This window comes from Trachemys scripta, chromosome 2 (genome assembly GCF_013100865.1).
Source record: "Trachemys scripta elegans isolate TJP31775 chromosome 2, CAS_Tse_1.0, whole genome shotgun sequence".
Taxonomy (NCBI): Eukaryota; Metazoa; Chordata; order Testudines; family Emydidae; genus Trachemys; species Trachemys scripta.
Genome location: NC_048299.1, coordinates 205,730,879 through 205,745,010, shown reverse-complemented (window position 1 = coordinate 205,745,010; position 14,132 = coordinate 205,730,879). Strand labels below are relative to the sequence as shown.

Genomic DNA, 14,132 nt, shown 5'->3' with positions numbered 1-14,132 from the left:
ATGTTCTATAACCTTTTGTTCATCTTTAAAAGCATGTAACATGTTGAGTTCTTTCGAAAATCTGGCCGTAATTGTCTATGTAGTAAGAAAATTAATTTGCCTGACTGGCGAAATGAACATTAGTTTCAGTTTAAGAGCTGTATTGCAGCAACCTTTTGAATAATCTCTGGTATCAACACATGTATCCTTTTTTATTCATGACTAGTATAGACCCAGCTAAGTAACATAGATGTCTAAAGACTGCCTTCTTCATAACATTAATAGTTCACTCTTGCAAAGTAGTTTAATATATAATTATATTATAATTCTGCTGAAAATTTTTAAAAAACAGCTCTTAACAGCACATTCACTGTGGTGTTCAGAAGGTCCCTTCCAGTCACATTTTGAGTCTTCTACAAAGACACATGTTTAAAACAAATAGCTCTCCCTCTTCAGGACAGATGCTCGGGTTAGTTGATGACTCTCATTTAATTATAAACGCAGCTGGACAATTATCCATTTATCATGTGCCTATTAAGCATTAAGTCTATTGCTCAATTTCAGTGCAATATAGACCTTGTTACTACTGCTCCTTTGTTGTCATTACATTCCTCTATCTTCCCTGATTCTCACATTGGTTTTCTTCATACAGACACTTTTTTTCCCACATTCATGCGTTAAACTAAAAAAAAAAAAAAAATCCAGCAACAGCAAAACAGAAATGTAAAATTTGGAAGCAAGCAAACTTAAGAGCATCAGTTCTAAATAATTTCTATACTTGCTATGCTTCAGAATGCATTTTCTATTGTGTTTGAGGCAACATAGCAGAAACAATACTGTAGACAAATAGGGATATATTCAAAATACTTAATTTTTAAAATGGAGTAATATATGCAAATCATTATGCAAATATCTGAATCATTTTACTTTTAAAAACATTGCCGTCTTCCTCATTTACATGCTTATACCTGTTACTGTGCCTGCTAGTATTGCTGTAAGACATGATGGATCCTAATGATGGATTTTCTGAATCCTGATTTAGTTCTGTTCCATCTGTTCAGTGAGGGCGTCATTTTATGACATCACTATGGGGATAAACATTTAGAGAAAGGTGGACTGGGACAATCTGATGTGGTCCATAATACACACGTCAAAAAAAATGGAGGTAAAAAGCTTTTTTCTAGATATTATTTCAGGCAGTAGATTTTAAGAGACCGTTTTTGCTTGTTCCTTAACTGTGTATGTAGTAATTATGAAACGCGTAGAAGGGGTTTCAACTCTCGAGCTATCCTAGCCTCTTTGCCAGAATAACCATACACATAAGCAGTTACTGTATATTCACAATGCATCTTATTTAGTTGTGCACAGTAAAATATATATCTTTCAGGACTACAGTTTGCTATATGAAGAGGCAAAGTATTTTCAGCTTCAGCCCATGCTAGGTGAAATGGAAAGGTGGAAACAGGATCGGGAGACTAGCCGTTTTTCAAGGTCCTGCGAGTGCTTGGTGGTGCGTGTTGCCCCAGATCTTGGAGAGAGGATTACACTGAGTGGCGATAAATCTTTGATAGAAGAAGTTTTTCCAGAAATTGGCGACGTGATGTGTAATTCCGTCAATGCTGGCTGGAATCACGACTCCACCCATGTCATCAGGTTTCCATTGAATGGATACTGTCACCTCAACTCAGTTCAGGTACGAAGTCATGAGTGCATCATTTTAAAAGTAGACCAATGATTGATTTTGTGCCAATGGACTGACTCTCTTTACTTTAACTCCAGAAGGTTTCAGTGGGCAAAAGCAATTGGAGACTTTGAGGTGGCTAGTAAGAATAAATTTAGTTCCACAGTTTAGGGCTGACTTCCTCAAATTATTTCACATGTATCTTTTCCAAATATCCTTGCAAAAGAACAAACATTGCTGAAACAAATTACTCTGAAAACTATGCAGCTTCTCCAGTGTTAGTTAAGTCTTTTGTGTTTGATCAGGAACACCCTCGGGCATGTGTTGTGTTGCCATACATGCTTTGTGTTGGATGTGAGATCTATTCTTTCTTCCTGCTCTATGAAGAAACATCAGTGAGGACATGTGTCTGCTTCTGAGAAAATGGGCATATGTATTTCAGGGTCCATGGAAACGTGCTGATTTCTTCCTGTTCTTCTTTGGATATTTCTTCCATTTTATTCTGAAATAATGAGAAGCAATAGTACATAAAGTGAGTAGCCTTGGTGTAAAATAAATCTGTCATGAAATGGCTGAGGAACCCTGGGAGATAAATTTTAGCAGATCTAGAGGAAGTTTGTAATAAACTAGTCAGTTGCAGTGTTATCTCCCTCATCCCCTGGATTGGTGACAGTAAGGAATTTTCTTCTTTTAGCAACTGCACCATATTCAACAAGTGTTTTGGAGGTAAAGTACCTTTCAGTTCTGGAATTTTCATCAATACCTTTGGTGTTATTTTATTTAGATGCACCCGTGCAATGCTTTAGACACAGATACTTGTATCTGCAAAAAATTCTAAATTAAGCCTACAAATTTTCCTCTCCCACTCACCCATCACCATGCTACCTATGTAACACTCAGTGACCAGGTCAGATGAGATCAGTTCAGTTAAAGATAGATTAGGAATAATTTTTCTGAAGTAATTCTTCTTCTTCTTCTTCAAGTATATGTCCCTATGGATGCTCCACTGTGAGATGTGTGCACACCCCTGCACTCTCAACCAGAGATTTGAATTCGCAATGTTCTATGGGTCCGCGCCTGCACACTACACAATCTTGTGCTTCAGAACAATGGTATGTAGGGAGGAGCAGACCCACCACCACTCCAGTTCCTTCCCAAATGCCGTCCACTTGAGACGGAACAACTGAGGTGTCCACTGCTTCCTGGAAGCTATTTCTGTTGTTTTATTTACTCAGTATTTGTTTTGGTTTTGTTTCAATATTTGCTTTCCTTTTTTAATTTTGCACAAATTTGTGTGTGTTTGTGACTGCCTCCACCCCGGGTTCCTTAGCATTGATTCCTTGGCCTTCCTCATTGGCTTAACTTCTGGGGTATGTCAGTGCCTCCAGGATTCAAATCCTGCCAGACCTATAATAGAATTTTCATTAGACTGACAAGCATTCTAGCTGTCTTTGGTATCTCAAAGACTCTCACATCCCATCCAAGTGCAAAGATGCACGGGGATTAAAAGCATGTTTCACAAAGAAAGGGAGGCAAGATTGAAGCTTCTCCTCATGGCACACTCCTTAAGGTCTGTGGGGTCAGATTCCTTCCTCCCCTCCCCCCAATACTTCGGAAGTGACTGAGATTGTTTCAGAAATGAAGCACTCTAAGAAAAGAGAGCCTTTCTTCTGAGAGAACCTCCAGAAAAAAGGGTAGTTCACCTCCTCAGAATGGATCCCAGGGAGACCTCATGTCCCATATTGAGTACCTCCAAGGCTTGAACAGACATTGGCACCGAGGCCTCGGTACCACCTAAGCAGAGGTCCTGTTCAGATTAGCCTGCCAGCAAACCGTTCTGATAAGCACCTTCCCCAGCACTGTCTTGACATCGCGACTCATCTAAATCCAAAGACCCAGGATAATCTGAGGCACTGGTACAAAAGCCCTCCAAGAAGTCATATAGCGCCCTTTCAAGCCTCTGCTCCCTCTCCAGTACCATTAACTTTGGGTGGCATGCACTTGGAGCATAGAAATAACATTTCGGTGGCCACTTCATCACCGACGTCAACAGCCCCCACTTCTCGTCCTCAGCTAGAGCTTCGGTGCCGCTCCCAGTTCTGACTGCCCATTGCCAGAGGCGTCTGGCACCCTAGCGGTTCTTCTTGCAGGAGGGTCTGCTTATCTGAGAGGAACTGGAGTCCCTACCTCTTAAGGGGCACTGAGAGAAGTTACCTGCTGATATCGATATGTCCACCGGTTATCTCCTCCTTTCATCTCGCGCTAGGAGTCGGGCTCCCAGTACTCACCCATCTTCCAGTGCCTTCATAGCCCCCAGCACTGTCTCTGGCAACAACACCAAGAGCTCCAGTTCTGGACATGGGATGCTGTCTCAGACTCTGAAGTGTCTGGGCAGGACTCTTCCTTAACTTACCATCCTACGCTGCTTGAAGTGTACCCCAGCAAGAAATCACCAGAGCCCAGAAGGCACTTTGGGCTTTTAGAACACGAATATCCCTGGGGACTCTCCCCTTTCCCACCTTATTGGAATCCCTGGACCTCTTAAGGGCACCAATTCTGTAGGGTTCCTGCCTGGAAAAAGCCCTGTTTGGGCTTCCCACAGGTGCTGCAACAACCATTGGCATGGCAGCAATAGTCCCTAGTACCACATTTCTCCTCAATATTAGAGGACATTCAGGAGCTACCTGCAGAAGAGGAGACACTTCCTCACACAAGTCCTCCTCCCTGATGGTGCGGTGATGCTCCCACCACCAACGCCCTCCTATGCCGTCAATTTTACGGTATTCCGGGACCTAATGAAGCCACCTGCAGAATCTCTTCAAATCTCCTCAGAGGAGGTACAAGTATCTCAGCCCTCTCTGGACATTCCATGCGTTCCCCTCCCCAACCCCCAAGTAAGATAGTTCTGCCTATTAATGAGGCGCTCTTGTTTCTAGCCTGTAAATTATGGCAGATCCCTGCCACTCTTGCACATGCCTTCAAATGGACAGACAAAAATATTATGTATGAGTGAAAGGGCTGGAGTATTTCTTCCCTCAAACCCCCCTCCCCCAGCTCCCTTGTGGTGGATGCAGTCAACAAGAAAAACCGCCAAACTCACTCAAGATTAACACCTTCTGACAAAGAGGCTCAATGTCTAGACCTCAGCAGGAAGAGTCACTCGTCCGCTGCTCTTCAATTTTGAGTAACAAATTGTCATGCCCTGATGCCAAAATATGACTTCAACAACTATTCAAAATGTACTCATTTTATTGATCACTTGCCACAGGACAAGAGGGAGCAGTAACAATCCCTCGTTTCCAAAGCCCACTAATCACCTACATTCTTTTGCAGCACTTGAGAATGGTGACTCTGGCTATCATAATCCCATCCTTGAATCTGGGGGGATGGTTTACAACCCTTGACATTCAAGACATGTATTTTCACATTGCTATGCACCCTTCCCAGAAACGTTTTCTATATTACATCTTCAGCTCAGAACACTATCAATACCATGTCCTTCCCTTCTAACTCTCCGTGGCCCCACGGGTCTTCATGAAGGTTCTCTCAATACTATTGGCTTCCCAAGGGGCGTTCAGCTCCGGAGGTCGTGCTTCACCTCCCGCCCTCCTTCCCATCAGCTGCAGAGTCTCCGACTCTGTAGTTGAAAAGGAACTGTAGCAGCAGTGGGTTCACTCCTCCCTATACATCTTCACTCTGGAGCACAAGGACGCATAGGTGATCAAGTGCAGACCCGCGGACACTGTCGATTCAAATCTCTGGTTGATAGCGCATGGGCGCACACACATTCTATGGTGGAGCACCCATAGGGACAAAACAAATTGAAGAATTCAAGTTACTGGAAGGTAAGTAACCTCTCTCTCTCTCTCTTTTTTTTTTTTTTTTTAATGCATTAGAAAGTTGGGGGGAGGGAATGCAATGGTATCTAAAGGAAATCTACTAATTAAGACATTCTAGCAAAGTCTGTTAGCAGAGCTGTGCGTTATTTGTTCTTCACCTGGATCACAGTTTACAGAAGGTCACAGTTTGGCTACTGCAAGTTGATCATCCTTCACCAATAGTAGCAGTCTTGGTTTTTTGTTGTTTATTTTTACATTTATTTACTCTCTTTGCAGGTACTTGAGAGGTTGCAGCAAAGAGGATTTGAGATTGTTGGCTCATGTGGAGGAGGGGTGGACTCTTCCCAATTCAGTGAATACGTACTGAGGCGAGAACTCAGAAGGACATCTCGTGCACCCTCCGTCATTCGAATAAAGCAAGAGCCTCTGGACTAAATGGACATGTTTCTTTATGCAAAAAAGGGACGTTACATGTGCAGTTTGGACACCAAACAAGTCCTGGAACTAAAATTGAATAAAGACGCCTTTGTATGAAATATAGAGACCACACCTGAATTCATACGGGAGCATTTGGAATAGTAATAATAATAACCTCAAGGTGTAATTATATGTCAAAAGATAGGAAATGCAAACAAAGGAAGGAAAAAAAATGGGTAGGTAGGGTTGGTGCTGTGATAGCCATTAAGTGTCCTAGGCCTTCTTTAGGCCCACTTAACGGTAAACAAGCCATTACCATCAGGGGGAGACAAAGTACTCCGATACATTTTCCATTACCAGAGATCCATCCTCTTTCCCATGTGTACGTCTTGATTCAAGTTTATTTGCGTTTGGAGGTTTATGTCGGTGTCTTTTTAGAGGTAACCAGGCAGGAGGACTTCAGGAAACATCCATCCATTGCAGTGAAAGCTAGTTGACAGAGATTTTAAACATAGTCTGTACAGACGTCACACACTTTTGTCTGCCCTCACAGATGTGAAAAGTTACCTTTTTTTGGTTTTAAATGAGTTCAGTTTTTTGTTTTTGCAATGGGACCAGAATTAATACTTGGTAGAGTTGCTCTAGTTTGAATTTGCTGCTTTCCTACAATTTTTTAAATTTTATAATGTATTGGATACAATAAACTCTGTTTAAAATAATGAGGGTGTGGATTAAACCAACAAAAGCAAAAGAAATTGAATTAAAATAATCAGTCAGTAGCTCACTCTGTTTATGCTTCCCCTAGTCCTGTTATGGTTGCAGAATAGTAAGTTATCTTGCATACAGTAAGCAAGCTGCAATCCCCATGCATGGTAGAGTGAGTTACAGGAAATAGATGCTCTCATTGGCCTATATTGGAAAACCTGTCTGGTGCACCCTATATTGCTGGTTTACATTCAACACTAGTTTTTTAAGCTTTGAGTTTGAAAAGAGGCTATTGTGGTGATGGGACCATTTTCAATACTGGTCAAACTTAATAATAATAATAAAAGTTTGGCCCAGAGAAATCAGTCATGAAAATAATGCCAGGTAAATGTTCTGAAACCTATAACTAATAATAGTCACATCATTCCTTTTTAAACATGGAGTTGGCAGCTGTAACTCTGAATTACCTTGATGACTGTAAGTCAGAATGTTTGTTTTTAATGTTGTTAATTTCCCTTGTTTAGGGCTAATAAGCTTCTGCCTAGAAGTGAGACCCTTTGGCTACACCATCGACCTTATTATTCTTATTACTAGGCAGTAACTTTGTACCCAGTTATCTTGCAAGTTATTCTTATTGTGCAACATTTCATTGAAATCAATTGTGCACGTGCCCAGTTGATGTCAATTAGACTTTGCAAAGTAAACATAACGCGTAAATGACACTACTGCACAAACTGTTCATGGATTGATGATTTTATCACATAAGATGCACCAGCAACCACATTATCTTTCATCCAAAGTATTTCTTTATGCAATATTACACTATATGACTGTATATTACTATGGAAAATCCTATTGAATCAATGGTGCAGGCATTCCATTCATTTCAGTGAGACCTTGCTATTTATTTAAAAAACATTGTGAAAAGTAAATACTCCATGTAACAAGGTTTTTAATATAGTTCTGATAACTGAAAAAAGTAAACAATTTTTTCTGTTTTTTATTAACATTTAGTAGAGGGAGGGATATTTAATATCTTCTTGGCAGTGCATCCCATTGGGATTTGAAATGAGCAGGTTATGGAACCGGAGGGGTGGAGAGGTGCGGGAGAGGAACTCCAGAAATCTAAGTTGGGTAGACAGTTTTTAGTTTCCTGCTCATCTGTAGGTATACACTTATGAAAAGCTTGAAATAGCTGCATCATTTTAAAATTCTTGTTTTCAAGTAACAGTAAGTACTCCTCTTACAAAATAAATAAATACTTGTACTTCTCCCTCCCGCTCCCCAAAAAGTTAGTAGTTAGTTTGCACAGAGGTGGGAAAGGAAACATCCCAGGGATTGATATTTGTATGAGTGCAAAGTAGTCAGAAATGGTTGAGACTGAATCTGAAAAACTTGAATATACGTTATGAAAACTCTGCCAGGCTGTTTGAGTGTAGTGTTGCTACTGGGGCCTCTGGCTTATTACAATGCACCTGTTTGTCCTCTGGTCTGTGTAAGCACAGAGATCATTGGGGTGGATGGGAAACAGGCATCAAAAGAATTCACTTTCTCTTTCCTCTTAAATTCTACTACAAAACATTTTTGTTGCTGTTGTTTAAAGTTTCTGGGTTTTGTTCAGATGGAAGTTTTGTGGCTCTTTGTATAACATACCTGCTCAGCTCCCTGAAGCCAGAGATAACTTCCTGCTCTTTCCAAATCCCTGAATGGCCAGATATGCTTTGACTGAATGTTCATTCATTAAGAATTGAGTCATAAATCATTCTGAGACCCTGAATGTAAATGTCACTGCAATTATGTTGTAGTTATGGAGTAAGAGATCACAGACAAAGGAATGACTAATGAAAAGTAATGAGATGCAGGAATAAACAAAACATAAATTTTAGAGAGGAAACAGATTAGTTTTGTGCACATGAAGGTCACGCTTGTAACAATGTGTCTTTAAAATGTTGCTTAGAAAATCTGATTAGTAGACACATAAGCAACATATCCAGTAAGAGAAAGAGAAAGGACGAGTATAAGGACAGCTCATTTCTGGAGGCTAATAATTTTTACGTGTACAATAGTTTTATTTATCTATTTTCTTAGTATAACTCTATTTTATGCCATCAGTGTGTGTTTTATTTAGCTATACCGAGTGGAAAAATTGCAATGAATGCCAGCTTCCAACTCTACATGTTTGGCAGGTTGATTAAGCAACTATCAAAGGGACTGCTGTGCATGTACTCGAAAATGCCATGTGGCACACTCTTCCTTAAAATAAAACTTAGGGGGAGGAAAAACTTTGACTTCCAAAGAACTATGACAGCATTGTTGCTTTTTGAAAAGTTAACACTGGATTTTTACAAGTAGCGCTCAAAGGTTTCACTTTTGAAACCAAGTACAGTTCTTTCCCAAATTCAACCTTAATATACACTGTGTAATGCAAGTCTTTATATATAGTGACTCTTGAAAATCCCAGATCTGATGAGTCCCTAAACTGAACTAATCAATCCTCTCTCCTTTTAGTCAGGTGGGAAAAAAATTAAGTCCCGATTTTAGTCACATTTGTAGAATTGCTACATATCAAAAAGTACTTGGTAATTCTGTTCCCCACTCCTCTTATAACCGGAGCTTTGCCCAGTTCCATTCTGCAGTTTCTTTTCTCAATTCATTGCCATGAATCTAGGAGAAAGCTGAATTGTGTCTTTTAAACTGCACTAGTCAGCAGGCTTGTATTTTCAATTGTTGGCTAGCAGGGGCATGAGTAATTGGGAAGCAATTTGGTGGGGAGGAAGGGAAGGCTGTATCACACTGACATTTGACTAAGTTGGTCATGCTGCACAGTGAAGTTAATCCATAGGATGAAAAGTCATATGACTGAAGATGTAACAAAAGCCAAGGGACGTCAGTGGAGCCTGACTGGCTACAGAGGACCATCTGAAGGTATAGAAGTTGAGCAAGCCATTCAATTATTCTTGCTCCCATTATTCTGCTAAATGAGATGAATTTTTAATTTACAAAGAAATAACTTGTTCGTGGACCCTGAATATTTTCCATAGACCTTTTCAAATTGATTCATATGTTAATTACAAGATTTTGCATTCCCATGAGCGACTTATCACTTTAAAGTCCACATTTTTTTAAAAGAGAACTTGGAATTCTATTGACCAATGTTTATTTTTTAGAGAAATAAAACAATTTACTTGAATCTGTCACTTCTTTACTGAGGAATTCTATATTATGAATCATTTCTAGTGGACAACTGATATTTGAATGCAGGCATTCTTGTTGTCTGCGGTTTATTTACAGTGGAAATGAAACCAAGAAACCCTCAGGGCCTTTAGACCAGTTGATTTTTCTCAGACTTCAGTTTGAATGGTTTATTATTTCTTGAGGGGCTGCAGGGATCACCAGCACCAAAATCAATACTTTGCATTAAGTCTCTGTTGTCTTTGGCTATTACCTCACTGAGCTGGTTATTCAGGCCCCCAGAAATAAACTGAGTATGTTGGATCAGATGTTCTGTATTTGAGATAGAAACTGTTGAAATCAAATCACCACCCTTCTTCCAACACAGATGCAAGATATATAGTTGAACTGATAGTACAAAAGTTTTCTCCCAACATTTTATAACTGTACCTTGAGCTAGAGCATTGTTTTCATATTAGCCAATGACTAACTTCAGTGTTTTATGGCATGTTAATATTAGCACTTGAAATTGTCACTCTTTTGGATAAGACACTTGTTTGCAAAAGTAGAAATGTCCCGTGAGAGATTCTGGATACCTTTTGTTTTCTGTAAATATATATATTTTTATAACTTACTTGGCCTGCAGTTTAATACGTTATTGTTTATTGTGCCATATGTCCATGAAATAAACGAGAAATTATCAAAAGAAAATCTGAAGTTAGCTATTAAGAACCAGATTCTGTTCCCCATTGCGCACATTGAATAGTGGTTTACTCCTTAATTAATCTCTTTTGGATTTGATTAGACTATTTCATGGAGTAAGGGGCTACGTAATGGGGGTAGGAGGTCAGAATCTGGGCCAAAACGATCAATTGACCACAATCCTGTATTTTAAAAAAAAAAATTTTTTAAAGTTTACATTTTTATATCCGATCAGAGTGAGAGAAACACACCTCATCTCACAGCAAAGTTTAAACATTGCATTCCTGACAACGCCTCCTATTTTCCCATTGGTATGAAAAATTTGCCCTGAAGTGACCAGCTCCTCTGTCTGTACGTGCAAGTCGTGCTGAGCGCTTGCTGAGCTACACTGGTCAGCTCTATTGCATTTAAGAGTACAGCTTTGATTAGCTTTCTTGGATGGATGGTGGAGGAAAGAAAGAGATCCATGTGATTTGTCTCTGTACTCTGAGTTAGGACTGATAAATGAGTTCATCTATAACACCAAATAGTCTTTCTGTTTCTGTTCTACTATGTAGCTTGTCAGTATTTTTTTTTTCTGAGGAAAATATGTAATATTGGATGCCTGACCTTGCCTAGTCACCACTATTAAGCAGCCTGTAATTTATAGGTATGCAACGTGTTAAGTACTCACCTCAATTGGGTGTCAACCTTTTTTTTAATCTATACATAAAGTCTACATTGACACTCTAGCTTAATGTACTGTTAGTTGTATTTGTTCTGATTTTCCATTCTATTACATTCAAATTTATGGATTAGTGAGGATCAAATAAATTGATGTTTGATGCTTCAATTGATTAATCCAGAAGAAATTACACTTGATCTACAAATCAGCACATGGGATGCTAGTTCGATCTGTAGCAGCTGTTTCACTAATCCTTACAATTTCCTAATAAATAACATATTTCAGATTTGTATTTGGTGTCTTGCATTGAACACAGTTATTGCCAGATAAATGGTGAAATTGGTTGTGAATCTATTTGCCTTTTCCTCTATATTGTATCTGTTCTGCTTGGGTGTATTTGGGCAGCTCCATAGTAATACTTAGCCTGCTCAGAAGATTATACAAATCTTTAATTAAACATCTCAGCGCCTGTGAGGGAGGTAAGTGGTAGCATGCTCATCTTGCAGATGGGAAAGCTGAATGCGCAATGATTTGTGCAAAGCTGCAAGCAAAGCAGTAGCAGTGCCAGGATTCACACTCAGGTGTTCCTGGCACTAACCCACCATGCCATCCCTATCCTTTCATTTTCCTTCACAGTTACATTTGCAATACAAAACCACTTTGGGAACGTTGATATACTATGATGTATTATTTTATGGTTTGCTCAAATGTGGCATAGATGCTTTATAGCCACTGCCTTTCGGTATCAATTTTTAAAATAATTACTGTGTTAATCTTGTATAGTCACTTGGATTTTTTTCTTGTTCCAGTTATAAAACAAAAAACCAAAGTGTTTAAATAACCTCTATTTGGTTCTATATCTTTGTCCTCTGGGCCAATTCTTTCATTAGTATCTATAATCTTCTATTTATGATATTTCAATTCCCTTCCATAGAACTAAGATTGCATAGCAAAAAAAAAGCTGTATAATAAGTGAAAGAGTTCTGGTAATTCATATTAGCCATCTGAAAAAAAATCCAGGAAAATATACCTGCTTAAAGGGATTACAGTTCAGTTCTGATTTTTGTCAATGACAGGAGTCTTTTAAAGCGATGGGTGCTAATAGATATGTTTGCTCAAGGCATGGCTTGATTTTTAGCTTTAAAAAAATCCAAAATTGAAATTGCGAAATAAAAAAGATGAGGATTAAACTTCTACATTAACTTGGTCCTTTAGTATCTGCTTATCTTTCTCACAGTAGTACTGTGTTTGGATGTGTGGCTTAAAGAGAGTACCCTATTAACAACCTGAGCCAATGCAACTCTCAAATACTCTACTGGTTGGCTCAGAGATAACAGTACTGCCAAAAATACTCTTCTGATGCATTACTGATAAATATAAGTTAAAGCCATAAAACTTGCAGCTTTATCAGGCAATATCTACTAAATCCTGGAAGCATGTAAGATAACCTAAATGTAATCTACTTCTTACCAGCTCCTCCAGTGATGGATAGCAAAACAAAAGCAGGACTAATGAAAAATTAATGAAAACAGTTACTTCCATAAGAAAAATGATCTATTTTTTCCTACCTTTGTATTGATTTTAACTGGCCCAGTAATTGGAAGTGTATAATTTTATCCTAAGGTAAAGAGGGCTAGGGAGAGCAAGCATATAATTCTATTCATGTTTGTGACATACTGTCAGGCTAAAAAAAACCCAAGCGCTTTCCCTAGAATGTTAGTCGCCTGTGAATACAGACTTCAACAATGTTTCTTCAACTCAGGCAAACTGCCATGCTGTTTGCCAGATATTGCATGAGCAGTGGACTTTGAGTACTTTGAAGGGAAGCACAAAGAAACAATGTTTAGGAAAAATCAAGTATATTCCATATAACTTCGGTTTTTAACATGTCTGATCCATTCATGTTTGTTTCTGACTGATCTTCCCTTTTGTTGGAGAAACATTTAAAACAAGACCTATGTCTCTTTTCTGTGAGCAAATCAGTATTCACACCCAAGAGCACTGACAATCTTTGTTTGAACAAGCTAATTGGGTTAAATTGTTCCTTGCACTAGTTTAAATAATGAGATCCACTCACTTCTGTTTTCTTCACACTTTATCACTGATGCATTTAAACACCCTGGCTTTTTGTATAAAGTGAACAGAACGTTGCTGACTTTTTCAAGATACTGTAACATAAATTGATCTGTTCTAATACTTTGCTGTAAGTTGTATATTAAGTTATTTTAAGCCCTCACATTTTTAATGCTAATGTGTCCATCAAGCATAAGAGTGCTGCTAAGATGATATATCAAAGGGGCTGGAATATTGTCAGATTTTGATGGAAAATAAGTGTTTTTAGTAAAATGCTTAGGACATGTATCTTTCCCATTCCCCATTCTATGTTGTATAGGCCTCTTAATATCTCCTTTGGGGGAGAGTGTTACACACCTACCGAGTCTGTGCTGTAGTCAGGAGGTGAGAAGTGAGATGTTTCTGCACCTACAGATAGGTGAGTACTACTTTATCTTTTCCCATTTTCTGGAATCCCCCGACCTGTCTGCCCTTTTGGTCACATAATTGACCGCGTTGTTCTCTTCTTTAGTACACAGTGTCAGCCACATCTTCGGCTGAATATTTTCTTTACAATGGCATGACAACAGCTCCAATAAATGACACATTGCCTCTTATAGTGAGTTTCATTAAAAACTGGATATTTACCGCACCTCACTGTTTAGCTTTACTCGATTTACTCTATTTGTATTACAGAAGCACCCAGAAGACCCAATTGTGCTAGGCCCTCTGTAGACAAAAGGTGGCATTCCCTAATCTTAAAATGAAAAGTATTGTGTGGTAAATGACTCTGGGTGGTAAGTTTCAGAGTAGCAGCCATGTTAGTGTGTATCCACAAAAAGAAGAACAGGAGTACTTGTGGCACCTTAGAGACTAACAAATTTATTAGAGCATAAGCTTTCGTGGACTACAGCCCACTTCT

At 39.0% G+C, this 14,132-nt stretch overlaps 1 protein-coding gene across 4 annotated transcripts in view; it reads left to right on the top strand.

Moving 5' to 3' along the window:
* Positions 1–11,867, top strand: part of KCTD1 (potassium channel tetramerization domain containing 1) — a 140,966-nt gene extending 129,099 nt beyond the window's left edge. For 3 of the 4 annotated variants that reach the window (XM_034762806.1, XM_034762807.1, XM_034762805.1), the window contains exons 4-5: positions 1,367–1,672; positions 5,776–11,863. In XM_034762806.1, coding sequence (XP_034618697.1) covers positions 1,367–1,672; positions 5,776–5,934 — 465 coding nt within the window. In that variant the 3' untranslated portion in view covers positions 5,935–11,863. Of the gene's footprint in view, positions 1–1,366; positions 1,673–5,775 lie in introns of all 4 variants that reach the window. The other variant, XM_034762804.1, reaches the window with a different exon arrangement.
* Positions 11,868–14,132: the final 2,265 nt, after the last annotated feature.